This window comes from Poecile atricapillus, chromosome 12, assembly GCF_030490865.1.
Source record: "Poecile atricapillus isolate bPoeAtr1 chromosome 12, bPoeAtr1.hap1, whole genome shotgun sequence".
Classification (NCBI taxonomy): Eukaryota; Metazoa; Chordata; class Aves; order Passeriformes; family Paridae; genus Poecile; species Poecile atricapillus.
The window spans coordinates 4,801,835-4,829,075 of record NC_081260.1 but is presented as its reverse complement, the minus strand read 5'-3'; the positions used below and the strand labels follow the sequence as shown (position 1 = coordinate 4,829,075).

The following is a 27,241-nucleotide window of genomic DNA, read 5'->3' as shown; positions in this document are numbered from 1 at the left end:
GGGACACAGCTGTGCTGTGCCACGGGGAGGGAGGGGGAAGATGGAAGTCATCAGCCTTCAGGTGCCATCAGGCCTGTCTGGAGCCTCCTTTCATCTGCTGCTTAGCAAACTTCAGATGCAGTGGTTCGGAAGGATTTCTCTCGGCTCTAGGCAAGAAAAGCACTTTTATACTTCTGTGCTTCTCCCTTCAAAGCATGCCCCGGTGTCCGCCGGGCCAGGCGTAATGACTTGAGCTGTGTCTGTTCGGGCCCCCTCTGCCGGGAAGGGAAAAGTCCCCTTTTGTCCGGGGGGCTCCCACAGCCCCTCGCTCAAAGGCGCGGCGATGCACGAAGCTCTGCCTCCATCTCCCGGGAGCTCTCCCTGGAGTCTCCGTCTGCCTGGACGTGGGCTGCCTGCAAACTCCTTTGCGCTGCGACGCGTGACGGCCCCGGGGCCCCTTCCCCCTCTCCCCGCGGCTGCATCGGGGCCGGCGGGGCCCGCCCTGACCCCGGCCCGGCCCCCCGCTCCGCTCCTCTCCGCTCGCAGTCTGCCCGCCTCTGCCGGCCTGTGCGGACCTGCCGGGCCGCCCCGCCGGGCCAAGGGCACACCCAGCAGGGTGTGAGCGCAGCGGGAGCCGAGTGCTGGCACGCATGGGCCCGGGGAGAGGCAGCCCCGAGCTCACCTGGCCCGGCCGCGGGAGCCCGACAGCCGCGGGGAGCAGGTATTTGGTCCCGGGGTGGCTGCCCCGGCCGTGGGGATGCTGTCCTGCACCGCCAGAGCTGGCAGGGCAGCACGGGGAGGGGGTGATCATCCCGGCTCTGCGGGAAGCTGAGGGGGGAAGGACGGGGGTTGCCCGTGTTGTTCCCACGCTCTGGAGAGCAGGAACGGGGAGCCCAGGACTGGCTGCCCGGGCATGAGACCGAGAGTGGGGGATCTGGGCCTGCCTGTGCTGCTCTTGCTGTTTTGGGGTCACGCTGTGCCCCATGCCGAGCCCATGTTCTGTCCTCCGTCCTACGAGGAACGGGAACAGCGGGGTTAGGCACCAGCTCCTGCTGATCTGCCCGGTGGCACACAGCCTGGGCTGGCTCCTCCACAACAAGGGCCTCTTGATCTGCATATGGCCACCTGATTGTCCTGTGCGAGCCCCCCAGGGGCACAGGGGTCCTTGTGAGGCTGCCAGCACACGCTGCCGTGTGGGTGATTGTGGCCGTGGGTTTGTCACCCCGTCAGACTCCCTGTGCCTCGCACGCTAGGGCTGTGAGTGTGCCGTGGGGTTGTTTGGTGGGAGCTAAAAGAGGGGTCCTTCCAACCATGATGGACCCCCAGCATCCACTCTGCTGCTCTCCCGCTGGAGCAGAAACTGAGCAGGGTCTGGTGTGTGCCTATCCCTGCTCTGGGATGTGTGCTCTGCACAGGGGTGTTGTGCCACAACCGCTGATGCTACTGCTGCACTCTGAGCTGGAGAACAGGGTGGCATTTCCCCTCCAAACCCTCCAGACAGCAGCGTTGGGGCAGATTTGTGACCAGTCCTGTGCCACTCTCTGCCAAGCTCCAGTCTTGGCAGCAACTGGCCCTTGGAGCAGCTGAGTGCTGAATTGCAGCTGGTGCCCACAGCCACTCCTCCTTACTGTGTACCCTGTGTGGGAGCCTGCCAGGAGCTGCTGACACCAGTGCTCTGCCCATGTGAGCAGTGACAGGGGACAGGGTGACTCCAAGTGAAGGCTGCCTGAGCCCACTGCTGCCTGGTGGAAGTGGTGACCATGGTTCTGGTGACAGCAGGGGTATGAGCCTGCAGGCAGAGCCCCTGGGCATCAGGAAGGGAAATATCTGAACCCATGGTTTCCTGTACTTGTGTTAAGACTGACTCCTTCAGTGCCATCACTGGGTCACAGCTGCTGCTCCGATGCCTACACGGTGGAGGGGGCAGTGGATGTGGGGCTCTGTTTCACTGTTCATCATCCTCTGTGCCTTGGCTGGCTGGACCTGCTGATGGCAGCCCCTGGACATTCCCCAGCCTGCAGAAGCTGCCTGGCCAGGGATGGGGTCCTGCTCTCAGGGTGGTACCTGCCTGTACGTGACCCTGTGCTCTGTGTGGGTGCTGGGGAGGACTCTGCACCCTGGAGACCCCCTTAGTGGTGGTATTTAGGAGCAAGGTGACAGGTTGGGGTTACAGGGGGAGACCAGGCTGACCTTGGCCACAGCTAGGGCATGGCAGAGCTGCTCTGCTCTGGCTGGCTGGGCCAGGGAGGACCTGGACTAGCTCTGCTCCCTCTCTCCATGGCCCAGGTTGGAATGGGACACAGCTCTAGGAGGCACACCATTGCCTTCAAACATTGGAAAGGATGTGGCTGGTAGGATGTGGTCAGCTGGCTCTCATGCCTGCCTCAGTGGTCACAGTGAAATTAGAGCCAGGTGTAATCTGCAGGGTGATAGTGTTGCGTAGTGTGCCTGGCCTGTTGGGGAGGGTGGGGTGAGGAGGAGCAGCTCCGCAGCACGACAAGCAATAATAAAGATGGGATTTCTCTGGATTATTGAGGAAGACTTCGTTTTAGGCTCCCTGCTTCTTCCAGCCAAACACACCAAGCATCTGGGGATCACAGCAAAACATCCTGGCTCTCTCTCCTTGCCAGTGCTTGGGGAACTCAGAGGTGGTCCTGCCCCCAGCTTGGATCTCAGTGACTGTAGAAATGGGTTCCCTCACAAGCACTTGGACCAAAGCCATCCAGTGCCTGCTCAGCTGCAGCTCCTCCAGCCACACTTGGGATTCCTTGGTGTGCAGGTTGAGCTAAGGGGCTGTCAGGATGGTGCTGCATCAGCAAGGACCTGGACTCAGGGATCAGAATGGGAACTTCCCAGGCTGTTTCATGTACCCCCAGCTGCAAGCAGGAGCCTGATGGTGGCCTGGCGCTGGACAGTCCTTGCAGGTGTGAAGCCTGGGTGCAGTGTTGCTGTCAAGCTGACTGGCATGGCTGCTTGCCCCTGGAGCCTGCAACGGTGGTCCTGGCTCCCCGTCAGAGTGCTGAACCCTGGGCTGGGGAGCAGGCCCTGTTCCCTGCCAGCTCCAGGCTTGCTGCAGCTTGTTGGCTAAAGGGTCCCAGCACAGCCTGCTGAACAGGTTGGGCTGCACCCTGTGTTGCCTCTTCCCCTGGCACCATGCCTTGCCTGGGGACACAACCAGCAGCCCCACGGTGTCCCAGCACTCTGGGCCACCTGCCAGGGTACCTGGACACAAAATGCTTCGGTGCTCCGTCCCCTCGGGGTGGGCTGGTATGTTGGGCAGCCTGTGCCAACACACTGTGTGTATCCCCCGCAGGACAGCTGACCTTTGCTCGCTCTGGGACAGTCTGCTGCTATGGCAGACCCCCCTTGCTGCTGCTCTGCCTGTGCCACCTGCCTGCTCTGCCCCTACAGCTGCCAGTGGATCACTGCCAAGAAGGAGAAGAGGAAGGGCCTGAGAACCACTAAGGTGATACCTGAGTGATGCTGAGCCCCTTTTTAGGAGTCTTAGAGCAGGGGCTGGGATTGGGTAGGACTCTGGCTGGGATGCTCAGCCCAGACAGTGATCTGCTGACCTCTTGCTGCTCCTGCTACCCAGGGCTGAGCCTCAGGAAAGCTGGGGTGCACCCTCACTGTCCAGGAACTGCCCTAGCCTGGAGAGGTGAGAGGGTGAGCTGTGCTCCTCCTGGGTGACAGAAAGGGTAGAGCAGCACTAGTGTGCATCTGCAGCTCTTGCACGTGCCTGGAGCAGAGCAGAGCCCTAGGGCTGAGGTGGCAGCAAGTCCTGGGGCACCTGGCCAGGCACGTGGGAGACACAGTTCCTGGGCTGGGTGCGGCCCCACCAGGAGGGTGTCCCCAGCAATTTGTAACCTGGGAGTGGTGAGGCCCTGGGATTTTCTGAGGTCTCCGACTCCCATGGGAGTGGCCCTGCTGCTGCTTGTCCTGTCTTGCCTGGAATGTACAAATAAGTCTGGGTTGCTAGGTGTCCCTCTGGCACCTGTGGCACCCCTCACATCCCCCACACACGTGGGACTAGTGCCTGGGGACAATGTAGCTGGACCCAATCTGCAGACTCACCACTACAGTGGCAGTTCTGAGGCCCTGCACCCCTCTCTGCCCAGCCCACGGATCATCCAGCTAGAAGGGAATGAGACCTGGCTCCCTGCCCCTTCTTCTGTCCAAAGTCCCAGCCTGTTCCCATGGAGTGCTGCATGGGAAAGGAGGCAGTCTTGTCACAGGGGCTATCCTCCCCAGGCTGGCCTAGGCAGATTTTTAGCTTGTTGTAGGACATGCTGATCCATCTTTCTGTAGCATGGGTCCAGACAAAAGAGCCAGCCAGGGTAGCTCTGGCCCTTCTCCATGGGGCAGTTCAGTGCCTGGACCCCTGGGCCAGTGCCTGCTGTGACCCCTGCTGCTGGCTGGGTGATACCCAGGGGTCTCAGAAGCCTGGCTGGGGGCTAGGTGCCTTGAGGGTATGTGTATAACTCTCATCTCTGGCTTTCAGTATGACTGCAGCTGGTTCATTTTCCTCTTCTGCGTCTTCCTCTTCACATTGGTGTGGCTCTACTTCGCTATCATCATCCTTAATGATTTCCACAACTTCAACGAGTGAGTAGGATCCCACATCCATTGTTCCCGACATCACCCCTGTCCCTCTGACCCTCCCCTTTGCTGGCAGATTCATCTTCAGGCAGAGGAAGCTGTGGCTAGACTGGTCCCTGGTCCTGCTCATAGCTACGGCTGTTCTGATCAGCTACTCTTCTGTGCTGCTGGTGAGCCCTCATGATCCTGCTGGGCTGGGGGGGAATGGATCTGTGCTGAGCACAGGCTGCCCTGAGCTGGGAGGAGCCGGGTCAGCCTGAGCACGGCCAGAGGCCCTGCCTGTGATGGGAGGCCAAGCTTCTGTGGCTGAGTCTTGTGCCCTATGAGGGGTGGGGTGTGGGGTACAGCCTGGCTCTGACAGCTCCTTGCTCTTGCAGGTCCTGGCTTTGTGCTTGCAGCTCTGCGGCCAGCCCTTGAAGCTACACTGGGTGCACAAGGTGAGAGAGTAGGGGTGTGGGGAGATGATGCCTGCCCTGGCTGCCCTTGCACCTTCAGAAGCTGGGACCAGCCTAGTGGGACTGTATATGGCTGCTGTGTCCCCACTGAGTGGCTGTGTGTGGCCGCTGAGCTGGGCTGCAGCTCGCAGTTCCTCAGCCACGTGTCTTTGGGATGGGAACATTCCCAGTGCTCAAGGCATGGAGCGCAGAGCTCAGCTGCAAACCCAGATGGGGAAAGTGGGGTATCAGGGCTTGCAGGGGTTCATAAGGAAGGGATGAGGAGGACTCTGCCTGGCCTGCAAGGTGCTGTGTGCTCCCCTAACTGCCCTGTGCGTGCCCCACAGGTCCTGCTGATCCTTACTGCCCTGGTGGTGGCTGCAGCCTTCACAGGGCTGGGAGTAAAGTGGGCAGAGGAGTGGAAAAGTGCGCGTATCTCCCTGCAGGTGAGTCACCTCCATGGCAGGGACTCCCCTGCTATACCCAGTGCCCGGCCTGTGGGGTTGAGCTGAAGGGTGCTGACTGAAGCCCCCAACACAGCTGTGTGCACTGGGGGTTAATTCCCAGTTAATTCCCTTGACTTGCTGCCTTGCCAGGTAAGATGCTCCTTCTGCCCCTGCAGTCCTGCCTGGAGCAGCTGCCAGACTGATGAATGGTGGCTGGACAAGAGCAGGGGGTCTGTTCTGTCCCTCAGGAGCCTGTTCCTCCTTCCCTGGCACTGTGGATCGTCCAGCAGTACTGGCTGCAGGGGCAGATCCCTGGCATTGGAGCCATCTGTATTTTGGGGACAGAGACTGGTGCTGGCTGACACCCTGTGTTTTTTTGCCTGTCCAGGCAACAGGTCCTTTCCTGCACATTGGAGCTGTGGGGGGAATGACGCTCCTTGCCTGGCCCCTGGCCAGCTTCATCTACCGCACCCGCAATGCAGGTAATCCCCCTCCAAGGTCTCCACTTGTCCCCTTGGCTGGTGCCTGCTTCCTTCCACCCAGCTGAGCAGCACTGTTGGCAGAGTGGTGCTCAGGGAGCACCACTGCAGTGGGAACAGGTCTCCAGTGGGGTAGTAATGCCTGCTCTTTGTTGCTTCTCACAAACAGCCCTTGTTGCAGCTTCAGCCCTCCGTGCTTTGCAGCTGAAGGAGGGCTGCAAGTGGCAGTGCTGCCAGAAGTTCTGAGTTGGACAAGAGCATGTGGTGGGCCAAGAATAAATCCACAGTGTTCCCAAGGCTGTGGATGCAATGTTTGACCTAGGGCAATGACAGGTTAATGCCAGGTGAAGCAGCCTTGGCTTATTCCTAGTGACCTGCAAAATGCTTCCTCTGTACCTCGTCCACTTCAACTTCTGTCTGTGCCTGCAGGTCTCAAGGTGTTTCTGCTGCTCATGTACTGTGCAGCAATGATTGCACTATACCTGGCTCCCCTGGGAATCACCTCCCCTTGCATCATGGAGGAGAACCGGCTGCCCCCCAAGCCAGCCCTAGTTGGCCATCGAGGAGCACCCATGGTGAGTGACCAGCACCCTGGCAGTGGTCAGGGTGGATAGGGCAGGCTGCTCCACTAGGAAAAGCCAGGCTGTGCCTGGGGCACAAATCCTTGTGGCCACAGGCCTGGGTGAGCTCTGGCCAGCCTAGAACATGTTATCCCCACTGCAGCCAGAGCAGCTCTGGCCTGGAGGATGGGTGAGCACAGGGTGAGGACGGGATGCAGCAGCTGCAATACAGAGCTGCTTCCTGAGCACCAGGAACATGCAACTCTAAGCAGAAAGACTGGCTGTGTAGAGTGGTCCGGGGAGCAGGGACAAGGCAGGCCCTGGCTGTCTATCCCCAGTCCTTTTCCATCCCTCACCAGGCCCAGGTCACCCCAGTCTCCTTGTGGTTGCCCTAGAGCCCAGCCAAGCTGCTGGGTGCATCCAGGCAGGATGAGTGCCTACCTCTTGCCCCATCCTGCCCATGCTCTCTGCACTAACATCATTCCTTTTTCCAGCTGGCCCCTGAGAACACCCTCATGTCACTCCACAAGGCGGTGGAATGTGATGTGCAAGTCTTCGAGACAGACGTCATGGTGAGGTAAAGGGGCTCAGAGGGAGGAAGGGGTCTGTGTATCCTGGGATGTCACCTCCCACAGGGGGCATTCTGGAAGATACCTGGAGGACTGATAATAGCCTGCATTTGGAGTCAGCCTGTTCAAAGGGCTCTGGCACTCCCACCCTCCCAGTGTGGGACTGGCTCCAGCTTGGTGTCCCAATGATCTGGGGGAGGTACTGAGTTTCTGTCCTCCTCATACAGATTGCCTTCCAGGGAGGGAGGCGACATCGGGGAGGGGTACTGCTTGGAAAACAGACCCTGGCTCCAGTTCATCGCATGTAATCCTGTTACTGGGACAGCTCTCAGGGTGCAAGGAACTGCTTGGTTGCTGGCTTGGTCTCTAGGTGTAAAGGGCCAAGAATTAGGGTGGGGGTTACTTTAGCAGGTGGCTGGGAGGGGGTAGAAGTGCCAGGGCAGGGGCAGGAGACAAACAGCTTACAACACATGGCTTTCTTCTGTGCTCCTTTGTCAGTGCTGATGGGGTCCCATTCCTCATGCATGATGAGGAACTCACCAGGACCACCAACGTGCAGGCTGTGTTCCCTGAGAGGGCTGCCCTGAACAGCACTGCCTTCAACTGGACAGACCTCCAGCAGCTGGATGCTGGCAGCTGGTTTCTAGAGGTCAGGAATATCCTTAGGGTGGCTGGTGAGGAATGGGTGCATTTTTGGTGAAGCATTAGCCCTGCCCTGGGGCTCCAGAACCTTTCCTCTGGAGCACTGGTCCTAGCAGACACCTGGACAGGGTGCAGAGGGCTGCACAAATCCCTTGGGTGCAGTTATGCCCCAAGCTGGGGTTTGTTCTGACTCCTCAGCTGAGTCATAGAGGAGGCTGCTTTAAGAGGGGATATCTCCTGTTTGCTCTGAGCTGCACAGCCTGCCTGGGCTTGAAGGCAGTTGTGGCCAGGCTCTTCCCAAAAGGTGACTAAGTACTGCTGAGCAGCTTTGAATGCTGCTTGAATTCTGTTGTTAGTGGGGAGAAGGGTAGAGATGCCCGTGGATGTGAATAGGGAGGTTCCCTGTGCCTGTTTGCTCTGGAGAGCACATGGAGAGGCCGGTATAGGAAACTGAGGGTCAGAGACAGGCACCAGTTTGGGATGTGGAAGCTTACAGGTGGTGTGCCTGTGATGACTGCCCCTCTCTCTCCCTTGTAGCGGAGACCATTTCCCACTGTGCAGAGTCTTTCTCCTGGTGATCGCAAGGAGGCAGCTAAACAGAGGATCCCGTCCCTGGAACAGGCTCTAGAGGCAGCCAAGCAGAGCAACATCTCCATCATGTTTGACCTTCGGCCTGAGAACCACAGTGACTACCAGAACTTTGTCAATGTCACCCTGGGAGTGATTTTACAGTCAGGCATCCCGCTGCAGCAGGTGAGCTGGTCACCACCCCACCCCTGCCAGTCCTGCTGTCACACCCCTGCCGTGGTGGGAGGTGCCCTGCCAGCCACACTGACACCCCATACACCAAGTGATCCCTGCTGGGCAGCCCTGCCCACGTGTGGGGTTCTCTAGCTAGAAGTTGCCCGTAATTAGGGTTTAATGCCTATAGCTTCAGACCCCTCCAAATACTTTAGACCCCTCCAAATACTCTGCTTTCCCAGCACTGGCCACCCTGGTTTGTGTGTAAACAATGACTCAGTGTAGGGAGGAGACCAAGGCGGCCAGCATGAGCAGGAATACAATGCTGTGGCTTCCACTTCCCCACACTCCACCACACCTCTCCCTGCAGCTCTTGGACTCCTGCTGCACCCTCCTGTGTTCCCTTTATGCTTCATCCAACCCCTGCAGCACAGGATATGTGCTGCCCTCAGGGGGCAAAGCAGCACTCAAATCACCTTTCTTGGCCTTCTGGGAATGCAGAGCAGGAGGGGACATAGAAAAAAAGGCTTCTACTGTAGTGCTGATCCAAGGTGCATTCTTGCTGCAGAGTTTGGGATGAATGGATTCACTTGAGTCATTCAAGGACCCTGAAAGGACTTAACTCTTGCAGATTTCCTAGGCTAGAACTGCTTTCTCCCTTCAGCAGGACCTGTGCTTATTTCTTGGCTGGGGCAAGCTCTTAGGGGATTGTCCTGGCTGAGATCCTCATGGAAAAGCTGAGTGTGGAGATGGGGTGCAGGAAGCAGCTGTCTAAGCAGGCTGTGTGGACCTGGACGTGCAAGGGAATATTGGAAAGGGAGCAAACTTTTTGGAGCACCTCTCCTCTGCATGTGCTCTCTGGCTCTTGTCTAGGTCCTCTGGCTTCCAGATGGGTTCAGGGAAGATGTAAAACAGCAGGCCCCAGGTGTCCAGCACGTCTATGGCCGGAAGAGACTCGAGAACGAGAAGGAGCCGGAGCTGCACGTTAATCTGCCCTACCAGGACATGAGCTCTGAGGAGATAAGGTGAGAACTCTTTATCCGAGTACCTGGGAGGGGAGTTGTGGGGGTCTGGGGACTGTCCCAGGGGCCAGCAGAGGTGAGGGTGCTGAGTACTGGTGTGCTTCCGGGAAGAGCTGGGTGTGTGCCTTGTGAACAAGTGTCCTTATCAGGAAGGGCTGGAGCAGAGGATGGAGCTGGCTGCAGTCCTCTGCCCTGCCAGCAAATCTGTCCTCAGTCTGGATCTCCAGACAGTCACTCCATGAGGCTGCAAATGCTGGATCATATCCCAAGTGTACAGCCAGAAGAGGCTGTGCAGAGTGTGGTGGCACCCTGCTGTCTGCTCTGACCACGGCTGTCCCCACACAGGCAGTACCGCCAGGACAACATCTCTGTCAACTTGTATGTGGTGAACCAGCCCTGGCTCTTCTCCGTGCTGTGGTGCTCAGGGGTGAGCTCTGTCACCACCAACGCCTGCCAGGTGCTGAAGGAGATGAAACACCCCATCTGGCTGCTTGTAAGTGACCCCTTGTCCTTCACCCTGCCCCACAGCCCCGTGTCCCAGGAATTTGTGGGTCCCTTTCTGCAGGAGCCCTGTGCAGCTGCCTGGTGGGTGATTTCTGCTCGCTGCTGTACTGGCGTGGGAACATGTGACCCTTCAGAAGGGGTTGGTGGCACAGCACACCACCCCTAGCTGGTGTTCAGTGTCTTGTCTCATTGCCTTGCAGCCCAGCAGCACATACTTCATGATCTGGATCGTTGCAGACTGTGTTTCCTTCCTTATCATCATCTGGGCCTTCGTCTTGATGAAGTAGGTTTGATCCCTTTCCCCCTCCCAAGGCAGGCCTGTTGGGGGAGGTTGTAGTGTGCCCTGGGTGGCTGATGCAGACCCAAACCTGCTGCCACCTCTCTCTGGATTCAGATCCTGGAGGTGTCCTCTCCTGTCTAGCTAAGGAAGGCAGAAGTGTGTGGAGGCAACTTTCCTCTCCAAGCTGCAGCTGAAAGTCTGCCCTGACCCTGCCTCAAGCTGCTGGATGCCTTAGTTCACACTTCCTAACCCACTCTGCACCCCAGGGCCTGGTGGGCTGAGGCTGGGGGATCCTGGTCCTGCTCCTTTTTACCAGTGCTGCAGGCGCTGAGAGCAGTTCCCTCTGGGACTGCGGGGCCCCACAGCTTCCAGCTGGCAGCTCAGGGGAGGGAATGGTGAGACCAGACTTGCATGCTAACATCGACCCTATTCTATCTCCTAGGAAATGTTCCCACAGAAGACGGCCGGCGGGTGAGTGCGCATGGAACGGGAGCTCCCCTCCCCTGGAGCCAGGCTCTGCCTGTGGGACTCTCCCTGACAGGCAGGCAGCTTTCTCCAGCCAAACGTGACTGAGTGGTTTGGGATGGCTGGGGGAGGGAAGGGAATCCCAGCCCAGGGAGTTCCTCCTGTCCTGCCCTTAACAAGCAGCCCTGTGGGACAGCACTAGGGAATCCCACATTCCCCAAATATCCTCAAACCTGCTTTTCAGGCTACTCCGCCTGTCGATGCGGGATTCTGACTGCCTACAATGACTGTTTTTTCTCTGTCTCCTCAGAGTCTGAGACGGATGTGCTGCTCACAAAGATCAACAGCTTGATGCAGGAGTGACCCCTCTTGCCTGTCAGCCGTGGGGAGGGGCAGCCAGAGTCCTGCACAGCGGGGAGCACTCCTCAGGCCAGCTTCGAGGCTCCTTTCCTTTTCAGACTCCTTCCAGAGCCTCCCTTCTACCGTGGCCTTCCTGGCTCCTTTCATGGTGCTCAGCTGCCCTCAGCTGAAAAGACTTGGAACTGATTTGTCATTTCCCACTGGTAGCGGGGAACTAAAGCTTTGCAGGGGTGGCCTAGGGGCAGAATAGTTATCCAGCAGTGCTGGAGCTGAGACCTCTCCCTTGGGGTTTGGACAGGAGCAGGGGTTTGGGTCACTCTTCGGTGCAGGGGAAGGGCTGTCTCTGCCTGTTGTCAGCAGCTCTGCAGCCAGTGATGGGACACCTGGTTTAAGGGCTGTTCCCTTGGGGGCTGCCCTGTCCCGCGGATTGAGGAATAGGAAGGGGGGTGTGGAGTGGCTTTTTACGAAACAAAGGGGAAGCTGAGCTCTTCACCCTCCCATCCTGGACAATCCTGTCCCTGCTGCTGCTGGCTTCATGTTCACGGGACAGGGTCCTGGCACTCCAAGCAGCAGTTAATGCCTGTTGCTCGGGAGAGAAAACGCTGGGGGTGGTGGGTGTCAGGGGCTGGCAGGACCGCGCTCCTGCTGCTGCTGCAGCAGCAGAGGGAGCGGTGGGACTCGGCATCGGTCACGTTGCAGCAGGGCCTTGAACGGGGAGAGGGGTATCGGGTCAGTCTGACTTGTTGCTGTCTATTTATGTCAATAAAGCAGAGGAGCGGCAGACAGAGTCCGCAGGGGTGCGGCGGGCACGCCTGTGTCCTCCCTTCCGCACCTTTCCCGGCCGGCGGCGCTGCCGGCCCGGAGAAGGAGCCGGCGCAGCCCGGACGGTACCGGCCCGGGGCGGGCTCGTTCCGCGGCGCCTCCGTGCCACCTACTGACGGCGCGCGGAACCGGGCCCTCCGCAGCGGGCAGGGAGGGGAGGCCGAGCCGGGCGCGGTTCCCCGGGCGCAGGCCGAGGCTCCCCGCAGCCCGCCGGGCTCCGAGCGGCGGTGGCGGGGCGCTCCCGGAGGCGGTGCCGGCGGCCGGGGGGCGGCTCCCGGCCGGTTCGGGCGGGGCAGGGCGGGGTGGGGCGGGCGGCGGCTCGGCCGCTCGCGGGCTGGCACGGAGCGGAGCGGCCGGCGGCCACGGCGGAGCGATGATCCGCCGGGAAGGTAAGGAGCGCAGCGCCCGGCCCTGCCCGCCGCGCCGGGCACCGCGGCCCCGCAATCAACAAGTGTCTGCCCCGCCGGGACCGCGCTCCCCACCACGGGCGGCCGTGCGACCCCGGGGTTAACACCCGGGGGCTGGGCGCCCTCGCTCCTCGCCCTCCTCGGGCTGCGGACACGTTGTGCTGGCTCAGAGTGGGTGGCCGTGGGATGTTCTGCTTGCAGCTCCCTTGCGTGCTGCGGGGAGGAGAGCGGGCATGGGGGTTTGGGCTCCGCGAGGAGGGATTTCCTGTAAGTGGGACTTGCATGCACCTTGAGGCACGTGGAGATGGGCCCTGGACATCATGTGCTGTTTCTCGGGAGCTATAGGAGGTGTCCCGTGGTCTCCCTGCCACGCTGGGTGGCCGGCACTTCCCTCGGTCGGGAGCCAGCAGTCCCCTGCTCCAGCTGGCTGTCACCCGTACGAGCGGCCAGCAGCGCAGAGGTCAGCGCCGTGCGTGCTGCTCTGCCTGCGCAGCCTGGGCTGCGGTGGGAAGTTTACACCGGGTTCGGAGTCTTTGTGTCCTGGTATGGTGGCCACAGCTCTCCGTCTGCTTCTTTAGTTCTGCTGATAAGGTCAGGAATGACCAGGCAATGACATCTCGGCCCTACTGACGGTTTGCTAGTCAGTGTCTGAAGCCACTGTTACATCTCGCAGAAAAGGAATCTCTTAGTAATAGCACAGGGCTAGGCTTGCCATAAAGCTCGGGGAAGTCCCTGCTTTTTCTGGAGCAAGTGCGGAGCCCAGCTCCAAGTCAGAGCTGTTCACACTTCCCCAGGCTCCTTTCCCTGTTCTGCTCCCACGGTGAGTCAGTGTGGGCTGGTGACACAGGCAGGAGGACCCCCTTTCCCTTTCGGCCGAGAAGCTGAGAGACTGGGCGAGCTGGGACGCCAGGTGGCACGTACCCGAGCAGACACAGGCCCCCTTGTTTGATGACCTGAATTCTCGAGAGCCCTGTGATGAGCAGGGTCATCCTTTCTGCATGAGTTCCTGGCTTAAAAGATGAGTCTCCAGCAGTGGCGGGACAGCTTCCCTGCCTTCTCACACAAACACTCTTTGTCTGCAGTCTGCCTGGGTGACAAAGGGAAATATCCACTGATGGGGCAGGGATGGTCTCAAGGTCCACAGGAGCTCACCACCTGCCTGAGATATGGGTCACATCTGAGGTCGGGGCTGCACTGGCAGCTCTGGCTGTCTGCCCAGAGAACTGTGGAGGTGTCCACGCAGAGACATCACAGCTCCACTATTTTAGGTCCAGGGTTTTCTCATAGCTCTGTCTGGCCCAGTCATTAACCAAAACGTTGCTTCATGGAAGCCTCCAGCTCCCCTCCTCACCACCATCTCCTTTGATCCCAAGGCACCGTGTTCCTTTCCCACTTGTCTCCTGCTGACCCATGGCTGCTTGCTTCTTTGCCACTCCTGTAGCTGAGCTGTTTTGCACTACGTGAATGGGCCTACGCTCAGCTTTGCTGCAGCCATCTGGCCCTATGTGGGAGGCTGCAGTTCCTGCAGTAATATTCATAGCCCAACCATAGTGCAACCAGAATGTGTCCAGCTCCTAAATGGCTTCTGTGTCTGGGAGATGGCAGGGGTGTTCAGGCTGCCCAGTGCTACAGGGTTCAGAGTTGAATAAATCTGATTTTAGCCCCTGATTTTCAGGGTTGGTGGCAAAATTATCTCTCCTCCAGTTCCTGCCCTGGTCTCTGCTGCTGTGGGCCCTCAGTGCCCCTCAGCAGGGTTAGCTTTCCAGGTGTGTGTAAGGGGGCTGCTTTTGTGGCTGTCTGACTTTTAAAAATCCAGACTAGAAGGCAGCTTGAGGCATTATCCCAGGCTGCACTCGAGCTTTCCCTTGACATCCTACAATGCTAATGCCTTGTTACTCCTGTGTCATCTCTGCAGACACTGAACGGGCAGTGGAAATTCTGACCAGATACCAAAGCACCCTGCGGTCCCCGGAGGAGCAGGAGTTAAAAGCTTCCATTGGAAAAGTCTCGCACATCTTCCAAAGTGAACTCTTCCAGGCTCTGCTGGGTAAGCCCCTGCCTTGCAGTCCCTTGCAGTCCCTGCAGCCTTGTGTTTAGTGGGGTCTCCCCATGATCCCACGCCGGCACCTGGCACTGACCAGTGCATTCTGTGCAAACACATGGCATGTAATGCCAGGGAGCTGGGCTGTCTTTCCCCTCCAGGGCTTAGGCAGGAGATACCAGGGCTGCAATCACTGGGTGTTTGTAGTGAACAGCATTCCTCAGTCTGATGAGGACAAGGGATAACACTTTCTTATCAGGTCATGCCTGATCTATCCAGCACCTGCTAAGGGATCTTGCCCTTCTGTGAGCACTCTCTGTGCAGTGTAGGCCTGGTGTGTCCAGGAAGGAAAACTATATTTTTCTGTCTTTAAGAGAGAATCCACATGTACCCAAGCTCCTGTGGGGTATTCAGGCTTTTCTTGTGCTTAGACCCACCAGCACTTGTGAGAAACACACTGTTCCAGCAGCTCCATTTCACACAAGACTTAACAGCAAGGCTTATCTTGGGGCTGGACACCAGAAAATGGCATTTTGAGCACTGTATGAAGTTCTCCATGTGGATTGAGACAAATGAAGCTGAAGTCTTTCAGGACTATGCAGCTTCTCTGTGCAAGGCATACAGCTATTCTCCTTAAGTTCTGTTCACTGTGGGGCTTGGGAAATGCACGCTGCCCTGGTGGTTTCTGTTCCTGGATCTCCTGGGAGAGAAGCTGAATTTCCCTGGTGGGAAGGAAGGGAAAGCACCCCAGAGGCTCTGCACTCTGAGAGGAAGACCCAGGCCCCAGGGTGCAGAGCTCCACATGTGGCCTGTGGCTCACTCTCAGTGCATTTTGACCCAAGGGTGTCTCAGCCCTGGTGCTCCCCCTCACTGTTCTCTTGGCAGCTCTCACCTTTTCTTCGCACCTCTGCAGCCAGACTTCCACTTCTGTGCCTGCAGAGATGAGTTGCCAGCAGCTCCTTTGTGCTTCAGGTTTTCCATTGAAAATTAAGTTGAGGACTGTGTCCTGAGCAATTTTATTCTATCTTTTTTTTTCTCTTGCTGTTGGAGCATCACCTGGAGACTTTCAGTCCCAGCATGCCTTTTAAAGGTCTTGTGCTCAAATGTCTATGCCAGTAGCAGCAGAGACGTGCCAAGGGTGGACTCCCCAGGGCCTGTGTACATCTCCTTTCTTATCTCTTAATTTATACAACCCGTTCTCTAAATGATCCCCAGCCCTGAGGCAGGGAGCTGGAGTAGGGCTGTGACCTTGACCAACCTGACAATAGCCCAACACCCCTGGCTGCTTTTGTTTGCTGGCCAGTCCTCCCTGGGGCTGTGTGAAGGCAGCAAAGCAGCTTTCCCAAGGCCCAGGGCTGTTGCTCTTAGTGCAGAAGTGCTGTGCAGAGAACACGTCTGCACGCGCCGAGCTGGCTGCAGCTGCACGCTGGCAGGCGGATGCTGCAGCGTCCCCAGCTCCTGCTCACAGCCGTTTGTCTTGGTGTCCTATCAGCCCTGGCACAGGGAGTGTTGGGAGTGTTGCTTGTTTACTGGTGACCTTTTCAACTGGTTTAACAGGATATTAATTCCCCGTGCCAGAGCGAGCCTTTCTCTCCATGTGTTTATCTAAACTAGGAATTTGCATTAATTACTTCCGCCCCCCCACCTCGGCTCCCTCCTCCTGCTTCCCCTCGGAGTGTAGGTTTGTGAATTCCTGTCCCAGCATGGACATTGTGTCTGGCTGTGTGCTCACTGTGGCCACACACTGGGTTGCCTTGTGTCCACGGTCCTTACCCACTGGAGCACAGTAACAGCACTTGCAAGGGTGATAGAACATTTCTATTTTCATTTTTATTTTCACCCCTCCTTTTCCCAGTGGGCCACTGTGTCTCTGTCTGAAGTCTGCTCTGAGTCACAGGGCTGGCTCAGTGTGGGAGGAGGGTTTGCAGGAGAGCAGAGACACTGCTCAGTGCGGAGCTCCCGACTCACTGCCCCACACCGTGCCAGATGCTTCTGGCTCTGGAGAGGCCTTAGCCTGCAGAGGTCCCTCCTCCTGCAGCCTTTCACCAATACAGCCCTGCTTTTTTTCAGCCCCGGGGGAAGATGAATGTGGGAGCATGGTCCATCCCTGTCCTCAAGCCGCCTGCTCCTGCAGGCAATACTTTCCTAGAGCACACATTGGCTGATTGGAGTTTGAACATCAAAATGCATCAGGCCATAGTAGAGCTGCCAGCAGTGCCAAACATCATGGAGTTTGCCAAGTTAGTCCACATGAAAAATTTTGGGATGTGACTTTCCGCATGCTTTTTTCTTTTAAAGAATAAGCTGGTTTAGGGTCTCCAGAAGCCCCAGCCTCTGTTGTGTCCAGGATGCGTCAGTGTTGTGCTGGATGGATCAGTCGCTGTGATCATGCCCAGTGTTGCTCTGCACATGCACCGTGTTCTGCCAGACTCCTGTGAGCACGGCCCAGCCCTTTAAATCCTTGTGACCACCTCCCTGTCCCTGGAGCTGCCTGTGCCAGGACAGCTCCTGTCCCGGCTGGCTCGGCACAGCACGGCACAGCGGTGCGGGAGCTGCTCTGCGCTGGAATGTGCCAAACCCTGCTCCGCACAAAAGAAATTCCTTGGCTGTGCACAGGGAAAACAGGCTGTGCTGGCTCCCTTCTCCTGGCCCCTCTCTCTCTGTGTCTGAGGCTGTGGAGCCAAGTGCGTGACTTGCAAGGAAACAGCCCAGCAAAGGGGTGCTCCAGGAGCCTGGGTTGGGGTGATGGTGGCCCTGCTTTCCCTTTGCTCCGTAGAGTCCCTCAGGACGATGCTTGGTCTCTTGTGCTGCTGGGGAGGATGGGGCTTGCACACAAAAGCAGCTCCCTGACCTTTCCTTCCCAGAGCTGGGGCTGAAAGGGGCCGTTGTGCCCTTGGCAGCGGGAGAAGCTGGTGGACAGGCAGGGTTTGTGTATGTCCAGCTGTCCCAACTGCCCAGCCAAGGGGCTGAGCTCCTCCCAAAAATCCTCTGGAACTCAGCTTCTCTCTTGTGCCTGAGCAGTGGCCAGTGCAGACCTCTGTAAGTCCTGTCAGCTTCTTGGGCCCCCAGTCCTCCCCTGCAGCTCCTTTTACCTCATAAGAGATTCCTCATGAGCTTCCTGGTGTGGTGAAGGCAGGAGGAGGGGCAGGTAGGGCTTCCCTGGGTGCAAAACCCCAGCAAGACTTGCTTGCTAGCAGCTCAGCTGGGGATGGTGGTAATGGCTTCACCGGGTGGCTGCAGGAGCCAGTGTGGAAAACTGGAGGAATCTGGAGGCTTCCCAACACTGAGAACTCCTCTTGCAGATTTGCCCATAGCAAGGATGGAAACTTGCAGCTTGCTTGAAAAAGATCTGGTGTGGCAGCCATGGGTGTGAATGGCAGTGGGGGTCTGGTGCGAGGCTGGGGTTTCTGCTTGGGGTAAATCCGTGGTGCTGCAGCTGGTGACAGTGCACACGTTGGGGAAAAAATGTCATTTTCTGGAAGGGCATGTGCTGGCTGCCACAAGGGCACTGCGTTAGTGCACAGATGCCAGTGCTATAGTAATATTTAATGACATTTATTTGACATGTTAACACCAGGAAAAAATTGTTTGTGAAATTCTAATCTCTGTAAATCTTGAGTTACTTTTACATATTAGATCCAGAACAGATTTACATGTCATCACACAGAAACTGGGCTTCATCTTTTGCTACCACAACATAATCTTATGGAGCCTTTTCAAGTAGTGCTGCTCTTGAAGTGCACAGGTGAGGCAGACTTGTGTGCAACTTATGATGCTCATAAAAAATGAGGGAAACCAGCATATATTTAAATTATCTTAATTCCACGTGCATGTGTCCTAAAATGTACTTCTGTCCTTTGCTGCGTGAACCCTGTCCACCAATCCTGAAACTCCTCTAATCCCTGGTGCCAGCAACAATTCTCTCTTCTGGCAAGCACCTAAACTGGGCTGAGGGTTTTGGAGGTGAAGAGTGGCTGCTTCAGGGGACAAATTTCCTGCCCTTCAGGCGCCTTGCCAGCTTGGCTGCCCAGGGCTGTGTTCCTGCAGCAGATGGGTAACAAACGGGGATGCTGGCAGCAGCACTCCCCTACAATGGGGCTGTTCAAATCCTGTTTTCATTCTTGCAAAGTGTTGTGTGTTCCCAACGTAATCCATGCAGCCAGAAGCTGCTGCTATCCTGTTACGCAATTATTATTTTTATAACCAGAGGGAGAGATGTTTTAGCACGAAAACAAAGTCCAGTTTCTCTGGCTGTGAAGTGAGTGCTTGCTGTGACCTCATGTGTGATTTGGGAGGGTTTCAGGGGCTGCCAGCAGCCTGTTTGGCAGCCAGGGTGCTGTAGAAGGGGTGCCCCAGGTGTGGAGGGTACATCTGGGGACTCCCGCTCCTCCCATCATCATTGCCAGCTGCCACATGTCTCCCAGGGCACAGGACAGAGCCTGGCAGCACAGAGCAGCAGCTCCAAAAATGGCACGGATGCCAGGCAGTGGCACAGTGCTCCCTGCACTCAGGCAGCCACAGAGCCTGGCTGGGCTGCCCTTGGGCACCCAGCTGCGCTGCCAGCAGCTGAGATTTGTATCAGCTTTGCCCTTCCAGCTGGGAGGTCAGCAGACCAGGCAGCCCCTGGGAGCTGGAAGATGGGGGTTGAAGCTGCTCTCATCCCATCTGCAGCATGGATGTGCTGCTGCAGTGCATGGGCACGTGGTTAAACACTGGGAGAGGGGATGGGGAATTGTGCCTGGGCATGCAGCCCTGCTCCGTGAAAGCATCCCTGGTGTCATGGGCGGAGTGGGAGCTTCAGACAAAGTTTATTATGAAAGCCCTCCTGTTGAGTCACGAGGTGAAGAAAGGACACACTTTCCTTTCTAAACTTATCCTCAGAGAGGAGCCTGGATGCAGCTGGATCCAATTTAGCCCCAGACTTTGTCAATGGCATGTCTAAAGGATTATACAGGTGTAATTGAACCTTTATACAACATTGTCCCACAGGATTAAGGATGATAAACCTAATGTATTTATAGAAATATAGTAAATTATTTGTTTAAATTTATTACAATAATGATAAGGATTAGAGAAAAAAAAAGGTTAATCAGAATTACTTACTAAACAGTATGGATAGCTGTAATTACTAGTGTAGGACACTATTTTTGAAGCAATATTAAAGCAATTATATCAAAGCTAGTTAAAGAATTATTAAGTAGAGATTGAGTTACTCTCCCATACCAATGACCATGGGCAAATCTCTTTCACTCTGCTCTGAGGAGTGACCTTCAGGGGTGCCCCCACTCAAGGGAAGGATCTTCATACATCTTAGGGAGGTATGATAGAACTCCTCACTGTGCAAAAGTATGAGTGGCCTATTATAGTATAAAGTGATTGCTTGTCAGCCATATGTATTTTTTAGATTATGTATTATCAGACCTAATCAGCACAGTATGCTTTGTGCTGAAAAAGGTGCGAGAAGCTCTTTAGTTTCTTCTCACCACTCCTGATTCTCACTTCCACATCAGAGCATGCACATTCTTGCTGCTCCCAGCTCCAGCCAGGGAGCATTTCTTGCATGTCCTTGTGGTGAGGTCTGAGTTTGGTCAAGCTGGTCTCACTATTGTTCAGCATTAAGAGCAACAGACCCTCCTCACTCCATCTTATCACTGCTCAGCAGACCCTCCTCGCTCAGGCCTTCACTGATGATCTTGTAAGACAAATTTCCAGCTGCTTAGGCAGAGCATCCTGCTACAGCTGGGGAACAGCCTCAGGCAGTGGTCAGCGTGTCCCTGCTTACACTGCCAATGCTCACCAGATTTCCTGCTGAACTCTTTGTGATGTGAGCGTTTCATACCTCGTGATGCCATGGTGTGGCATGGTTTCAGGTGAGAAATCACAGACTGGAGGGCAAGTGCGGGTGCTTCATCCAGGAGCTCCCAGGGAGTGCCATGGGAATGGCCACATCCCCCTCAAGCTGAGACCCTCAGCTTGCCCCTTGAGTCACTCATAGAAGAGGAGCTCTTCAGCTTCCTCCACAGCAGACACAGGTACAGAAAATTATCTCAGGTTCCTGCTGTGTCTTTTCCTGCTTCAAGTGCTCATTTATGCTGCCTTGACTTTTTGGCCCTGCTGGCTCTGCCAGGCTTCCTGTTTCCCAGGTGCTTGAAGGGATTTATTACTCTTTTTATGGCTTTTGGAAGGTGTTTACCAAACTCCTTTGGCCGACCTCTTGGAGCTTTACCTTTAACCTGTCAGCATTTACCATCTATTCTGGTTTTCTCATTTAGATGCAGCTTCAGCAGTTTAGATGAATGTCTTCTCATTTTCAATAGCCTCTTTTCCTCTGCAGTCAAGCCTTGCTTTCCTCCCTTTTGCCTTTACAGTATCCCCAGCCAGACACTTCATGTCTGTTCCAATGTCCCAGTGGGTCTCCCTAAATAGGCTCAGAGCCTATTTTAGTTTTTGCTACCCCTTTCAGTTTATTCATAAAATCAGATTCTCACTTTTGATGTAGTTTCCTTTTTGAAATTAAATACTTCTGCAGTGGATATGTTGACCAGTGTGGAGATACTGGCTCTGGAGATAACTGAGGGCTGCCAGGGGCCAGCAGCTGCCTGAGTGTGCAGCAGTGGGAGCTTTCTTAGGGGGGAGCAAAGCCCATTGGAGCACTTCTGCTCCCTGGAATCCTCTGTGTGTAACCTGGAGAGGGTAAAATGCTCCTGGCTGGGCTAGGAGAAGGTCTGGGCTCCCAGAGCCCCACTGACCTATACCTGGGCAGCTGCTGTCTCTGGAGCAGTGAGGGCTGGGATAGCCCATTTTCATGCCTCTCTCTAGAGCCACTATAGATTACAGCAGCAGGCTCCCTGGAGCCCGGAATGAGGGTGCTTGATATCTGTTGTGGCAGTGTGCAGGTGGGAAGAGGGGAGATACCAGGGAGGGAGCTGGAGTTAACAGAGCTGTAAGCATCAGCTTGAGAGCTTGTACACTGAGTGCCCATGTGGCTTCTCTGCCTGTCCCCCTGGGAAGTGAGCTCCTCCACAGGCCAGGGGTGCTGGGGAGCTGTGATGGGGAGGGAGTAGCCCGTCATCATCAGGGCAGGCAGGCAGGGGCTGCCCGGTGCAGAAGGCCTTTCAGAGCAGGAGGGACAGGGGACCGTGCCTGGGGCTGGCACAGCCTGGAGGAGAGCAGGATGGTGTGGGTTTTGGATTGATGCTGCTGAGCAGAGTTTGCTCCTAGTCCCTGTGGACATTCCCGTGCCTTCCAGAACCATGGGCACTGCATGGTGAGCCAGGGGCCCCACCACACCTCTTGCCTTGCAGAGGGGGTGTGGTGGGCAACACAGCAAGCACAGGGAGCAAGCAGAGCCCTCTCCCAGGGTGCCAGCCTCTCACAGAGGGCTCAGACCCTGGGGCCAGAGTGGCAGGTGCTGCACCCCACAGAGGCTGTCTCTCGGTCCTGAGGATGTTTCTCCTGCTGTTTTGCAGATATCCATGAATTCTACGATTTCACGCTGCGCTCTGCGCCCGTGCAATCTCCGAGTCTGGATGCACATCATGGCACAGCCAGGCAGCAGCTTGGGACCAGCGAGCCCAGCTCCACAGTCACACCCAGAGAGCCCCAAAACCTGCCTGAGGTAAGAGCCACCCTCGTGGTGCTGTGGGACCCCACCCTGCACTGAGAGGGATTCAAGGGGCACAGCAGGCTGCTGGCCACCACAGCCTGCCCTGCTCACAGCCAGGCTGTTCCCACACATTCTCTGTGATAGCTGGTCTCATTAATGAGTCAACCTCTCTGGTTCACAAGTGTTAATTGAATTACTCGTAATGCGAACAGCTCCGGCTCTGGCTCCTGCTCTGCAGTTGCAGCTGGATTAGTTGCTCCCGTCTGACGCTGTCTCCCATGGAGGCGTTTCAGCTCTCTGATCCAGCCACTTTTGATAAGTGAAGTAGGTTGAGTCTTTCAAGTTTCCCTTTTCAGGATTTTTTTCCCAGCTCTCAGATAACTTGTGTCTCTCTTATTTGCATTCCCTTCAATTTTCAACAGCCTTCTAAAAGATACAGCACCAGGTGGAGAGGCAGGAATTGAGCAGTAGGGTCTCAGTTATCTCAAAGGCACCAAGGTAAATAAAAATGCCTCATGTCTTTGCAGGCTTTCTTTCCATCCCCCACTCACAGCCCTGCCATGGGATGCTGTAGGATCCCCCTAATCTAGGGATACTCTTGTGCAGTAATGCAGACATCCAGGGATTCCTCCTTTCAGTGAAATAACCCTATCAGATAAACACCATTTTCTGCTTCACTGATTGAACTGGCTTCCCATCACATACCTGGGGGAACTTGAAGTTCAAGTGTCACACAGAGAAGATGGAGCTGGATGATATCATCTCAGGAAGAACATTTTAAAGGAGTTTGGGGATCAAGAACAGGGAGGGCAAAACAGCCTACAATCACTGCAGGAGATATTTGTGTTCCTCTGACTCAGGAACCACTTTAATCCCATTTCTTCTTGACCCCCTTCACATTGCCAGTCCCTCTAGTTAAGCCTGCAACTCTAGTATGTATTTAAGAACAAATTTTTAGTGCTGTTATGCCGTAGGCAGTGGGATCCTGCTTTGGTTTTTTTGGGTGTCCTCCTTGATCCAGCTCTTTTGAACTCTGCTGGCAGCAGCCACTAGTCCCTGTGGCCAGGCCAGTCTATGAATCCCCAAGATATAACACTGAATAACGACATCGAAAAATCAGTGTGGAAACAAGCAGGGAAGCAAGTGTGAGCCTTGCACAGCTGGTGTGAGCGGTGCCTCTGCTCCCTCCACTGTGCCCTGTCTGTAAGGGGGGTGAAAAAAGCAATCAGCTGCAGGGCCTCCTTGTACTGAACACAGCCCAAGCCATTGACACCATCAAATCCTTCCTCCTTTCTCCAAAAAAATGTGTTGGAGGTGTCTTGTGTTGCTGGAACATGAAATGCAACCCAGCAATGGCACAGTCCCAGAGTCTTGGGCCAGCAAACCTCCACCATCGTTTGCAGTGACCCTGCTGGGCCTGGGGCCAGCGCTAGGCAGGCTGACATGAGAGGTGGGATGCCCATCAAAGGCACTGCCCCCCTTGCATGGGGAAAAGCTCATTTTGGCTCTTCCAGGAGCGGTGGAGAGCCTGGAGGCAGCTGACCTGCCCTAGCCACATATCACCGGTCTCGTTTCAGGACTGCTCCTGGGACCATGAGCAGAGGCTCGCCACGGGAGCTGGGGACAGCGCTCCAGGGACACCGCCACGGCTGGTGAGGGTGACAGCACGGCGGACAGAGGCACCGGCCAGTGTCTGCAGCCTGGTGCTGGGCTGTCACAGCACCCTGCCCCAGGTGAGCCTCCGTGCGCCCCACGCCACCGCCAGCCCTGCCAGCGGCTGGCACTGAGGGGACAGCGCCGTGCGCTCTCAGCACTGCGGGCGCGGCGTTTCCTCCCCTGGGGCTGCCAGCGCGTCCTCTGGCTGATGCTTCTGCTGATGCTCACACCAGAAAATCGAGCGGTCACCTGTGCCAGGGGCTGGACAGCACTGAAATCATCCCCTTGCGTTAGCACTTGCCGTGGCCCCGTGTCAGCCCTCAGGGCTCGGAGGGCAGGTGGATGTGGCGCAGGAATAAAGCGGCTGCGTGGAGCTGGAAATCCTCCCAGGCCCGTCCCTCTCGCCCCCAGCGCTGGCACGCTCCCACGTTGCAGATTTCCATATTTTTTTCTCCGAGCTCTTAAATGGCAGGTCCGCTGCTCAGCTTCCCAGGAGCTTTTCGCTGCTGTCTTATTTACTTGGAAACACCATTTATTTGGATGTGCATCGTAAAGCTCAGCCTCCACCTGGTGCAAGAAAATTGTTTGGGCTACACATTTGAGGGGAGTTTTGGGAATGAGTGAAGGGCAAAATGCACTTTTGGGAAGGATGAAGTGGCCAGGAAGAATGGAGCTCACCACAGATTTAAAATTATATGAAAATGTTGTTTTTCTTGGCAAAGTTTGAAATAATGCTTGTTTGCTAAGTCTAAGTTTTCTTCCAAAGTATTTTAAATACAAAAATTGCACTGCCTCTCTTCTGTCCTTTTTAAAATGTTTCCCTTCTTTTTCTGGACTGCAATAAAATGGGTAACACCCCATTTTTTTCTCTTACTGTTTAATTTCTCCTTTTCTCTTGTTTCTTTCTTCATTTTCAATCACTCACCATATCTTAAGCAGTTTTTGAAGGGCGAGACAGTGGTTTTCTGTCCAACCCAGCATGACAAGAAGATGAGCTTGGCTGCTGATTTCCATTTGCCAATGGGTGGGAACCACCACCACAGGGGAGTCATAGGGCAAAACCCATGAGGGGGTGAGAGCCTGAGCAATTTGGAACAGATTCTGTTGTGATTATAAGGGATTTTCTTTCTAACTGTCCCAGCCGTAAAGTGAAGTACAGCAGCTCTTGCATCCAGCCCCAAATGTCTGTCCGAGTTTGCAATGTCTCCTTTAGCAGCAGACACCTAGTTTTGATTTTAAGACTTCATGCAATGGGGAATCTGCTCTGTCCCTGGCCTGGCTGGCCTGATGATTATTTATGCTTCACATTAAAAATCTGCATTTTACTGTTAGCCTGGATTTCTCTTGCTTTAGCTCCCAGCACCAGGAAATTTTGCTGCCTTAGTTTGCTAGGATAAAGGACCTTGGCAATCAGAAATGTTCCCAACATGGAGGTATTTATAGATGCGTCTAAGTTCCCTCTTAACTTTCCCTTAGATAAACTAAACAGATTGGCTTCTTCACTCGCTCACTGTTGAGGCAGGTTGTTCCAGACCTGAAATAATTCCTGTCATTCTTTTCATCCTCCTCCTTTCCTAGCCTGTGTCAGCATGGGGCCAGTCCTTGGTGCCAGGTGCTGGAGCTTTAGGGGTCACCCATTCGCAGGGGCTGCAGCTGGCAGCCCTGAGCAGGGGGTCACTGCCCTGAGATGGAGGGACAATGGGGTGGGCAGACTGGGACTCTGGGAGCACTGTGCTCTGGCAGGGCTCTCATCTGCAGCCTACTTCATCCCAGGGAATGGTCATTTCACAGCATGGCTGCAGGCAGAGCAGGGAGCAGGAGGTGAAAAGCTGTCAGGATGGTAGTGTTCAGTGCCAGGTATTGCCATGCCTGTAGTCCTGCCTGAAACTTGGCTTTCTACAGAAACCCAGCAGCTTTCCTGAAGACTTGAGCCAAGCAGTGCTGGAGAGCTGCAGGCTCAAGCAGAGCTCTTCTGCAGCAGCCCCTGTGCTGGGATGCAGAGTCCTTTGTCACAGTGGTGAGCCTTCCCCCAGGATGTCACCCTCAGTGCTGAATACAGGCCTTGCCCTGACAGAGGGAAGCATTTCCAGCAGTCCCCCACGAGACAGGATCAGGTGCCTGGGGCAGGCTGTGCTGCTGGACCACAGCATGGGCCGTTTCTCATCCTTCACTCCTGCACGAAGGCACTGAGGACACCTCAGCTGCTGCCAGCATCACATCCCATGTCCGTTCTCAACAGCCACAGCATGCAGGACAGCACCAGGGCTGGACTACACCTGCATCACCTGCATACCCAGCTCCTGCCCTGCTCCACAGGGACTTCTTGATTTCCAGCCTTCAGTGTGTGCTTTTTTTTTGCCGCAAGCATTTCCAAAGCGAGCTGCAGAAAAATACCTAAGGTGGACAATTGCATTTGGAAGAACCAGGGAAGCATTTATAAGTTAGTGATAGTTAATGCTGGGGCAGGGGAGCACCAGCTGCCACCCCAGTGCCATCAGCCCAGGAATGAGAGCTCTGGTCGACAGCCTGGCACTGATAAAAGGCAGCCATGAACTGGCTTTTCCTACACGAACTAAGTGCAATTCTCTTATTGCATCTATTGATGTAAATAAGTTTTCTGTTGCCCTGGCTTTGACCTCTCCCCTGCCCGCAGCTCTCCACAGCACTGATAACAGAGCAAAAGCTACCATGACCTGCTTCAGCCAGGAAGATGCATGTCAAATAGATTGCCTCTCCAATCCAATGCTTCCAGGAACAGGAAATTTCTGCCTGCTGGTGAGGACATGGGTGTGCTCTGAATAGCCCTGCAGTGTGCAAATGGCTGCTACAAAGGAAGAGGTGCCGGTAAATACAGCAACAACATGTGCTTCCTGTTGAGGCTTAGTGGGCTGAAACCATCCCTCCACGGCAAAGTGGATGTTCAGCCCTCAACGGGGCAAAAGCAAAGAGACTTTGCCAGATAAAACACCCTGCTGAGGCTAATAGAGGCAAAACCCTGCCAGAGTTCTGGGGCTCATGGGGTTTTATTTGATGAATCCTTCATTTCAACCTTTCCTGAGCCCTGCAGCTGCCTCAGCAGGGCTGCTCAGGGTTTATGTGCGTGTGCTGCAGGAAGACTCAGGAGGATGCTCCTGTGGCCGGTGTCACTCGCCTGTGCTCCCAGGCTGCCAAGGAGGCTGCTGCTCTCAGTAAACGCCGTTTTCATCCTCTGTGCAGGGAGCAGCCAGCTGTAAAGATAAATGAAAGAGGAACAATGCCACTGATGAGCAGAGCTGTGCGCCTGCGAGGAAGCGCTGCTCTTCCCCTGCCATCCCTCTCCTGCTTCCCTGCACGGCTCCGCAGCCGCCCTGGCTTCATCCCTGTCACAGCGCCAGTGCCTCCACCTCCGCCTGCCCGTGCAGCCGAGGCTCTCCTCGCTGTGCCGCCCGACGCCAGCTCTGCCACAGCTCTGCCCTTGCTCAGCCTGACAGCTGACACGGAGCAACAGCAGGTCCTGATATGATGGAGAGCGCAAGCGAGGCTGCCTCAGAGGACAGGCATTCCATGCATGCTCTGAAATCACCGGTGAATAAGAAACCTCGCTGGCAGGGGTCACTGCTGCTCCGGCAGGCTCCGGGTGTGTGGGATGC

At 55.9% G+C, this 27,241-nt stretch overlaps 2 protein-coding genes across 6 annotated transcripts in view; both read left to right on the top strand.

Annotated features, from left to right (window-relative positions):
* The first annotated feature begins 417 nt into the window (after positions 1-417).
* Positions 418-11,868, top strand: GDPD2 (glycerophosphodiester phosphodiesterase domain containing 2). Of its 2 annotated transcripts, none has more exons than XM_058847809.1 (16): positions 418-700; positions 3,293-3,445; positions 4,481-4,584; positions 4,655-4,748; positions 4,956-5,015; positions 5,360-5,458; positions 5,847-5,940; positions 6,367-6,512; positions 6,992-7,074; positions 7,565-7,715; positions 8,246-8,461; positions 9,323-9,474; positions 9,817-9,964; positions 10,176-10,258; positions 10,698-10,796; positions 11,031-11,868. In XM_058847809.1, exons 2-16 carry the CDS (start codon positions 3,332-3,334, stop codon positions 11,035-11,037), a joined length of 1,650 nt encoding a protein of 549 aa, XP_058703792.1. In that variant the 5' UTR covers positions 418-700; positions 3,293-3,331; the 3' UTR covers positions 11,038-11,868. The 2 variants fall into 2 exon arrangements, with proteins under 2 accessions (XP_058703792.1, XP_058703793.1); XM_058847810.1 differs by having other exon boundaries at positions 423-700; positions 10,698-10,726.
* A 268-nt stretch (positions 11,869-12,136) lies between these two features.
* Positions 12,137-27,241, top strand: part of DLG3 (discs large MAGUK scaffold protein 3) — an 80,201-nt gene continuing 65,096 nt past the window's right edge. For 3 of the 4 annotated variants that reach the window (XM_058847804.1, XM_058847803.1, XM_058847802.1), the window contains exons 1-4: positions 12,137-12,291; positions 14,225-14,356; positions 21,820-21,968; positions 23,534-23,689. In XM_058847804.1, the coding sequence (XP_058703787.1) occupies positions 12,276-12,291; positions 14,225-14,356; positions 21,820-21,968; positions 23,534-23,689 (453 nt within the window). In that variant the 5' untranslated portion in view covers positions 12,137-12,275. The remainder of the gene's footprint in view (positions 12,292-14,224; positions 14,357-21,819; positions 21,969-23,533; positions 23,690-27,241) is intronic. The other variant, XM_058847805.1, reaches the window with a different exon arrangement.

Excerpts from the sequence above, each read along its gene's own strand:
- GDPD2 (XM_058847809.1), top strand. The coding sequence starts at position 3,332 with ATGGCAGACCCCCCTTGCTGCTGCTCTGCCTGTGCCACCTGCCTGCTC. Across the intron at positions 5,016-5,359 it reads AGCTACACTGGGTGCACAAG|GTCCTGCTGATCCTTACTGC; the intron begins GTGAGAGAGTAG and ends CGTGCCCCACAG. Across the intron at positions 5,941-6,366 it reads CTACCGCACCCGCAATGCAG|GTCTCAAGGTGTTTCTGCTG; the intron begins GTAATCCCCCTC and ends CTGTGCCTGCAG.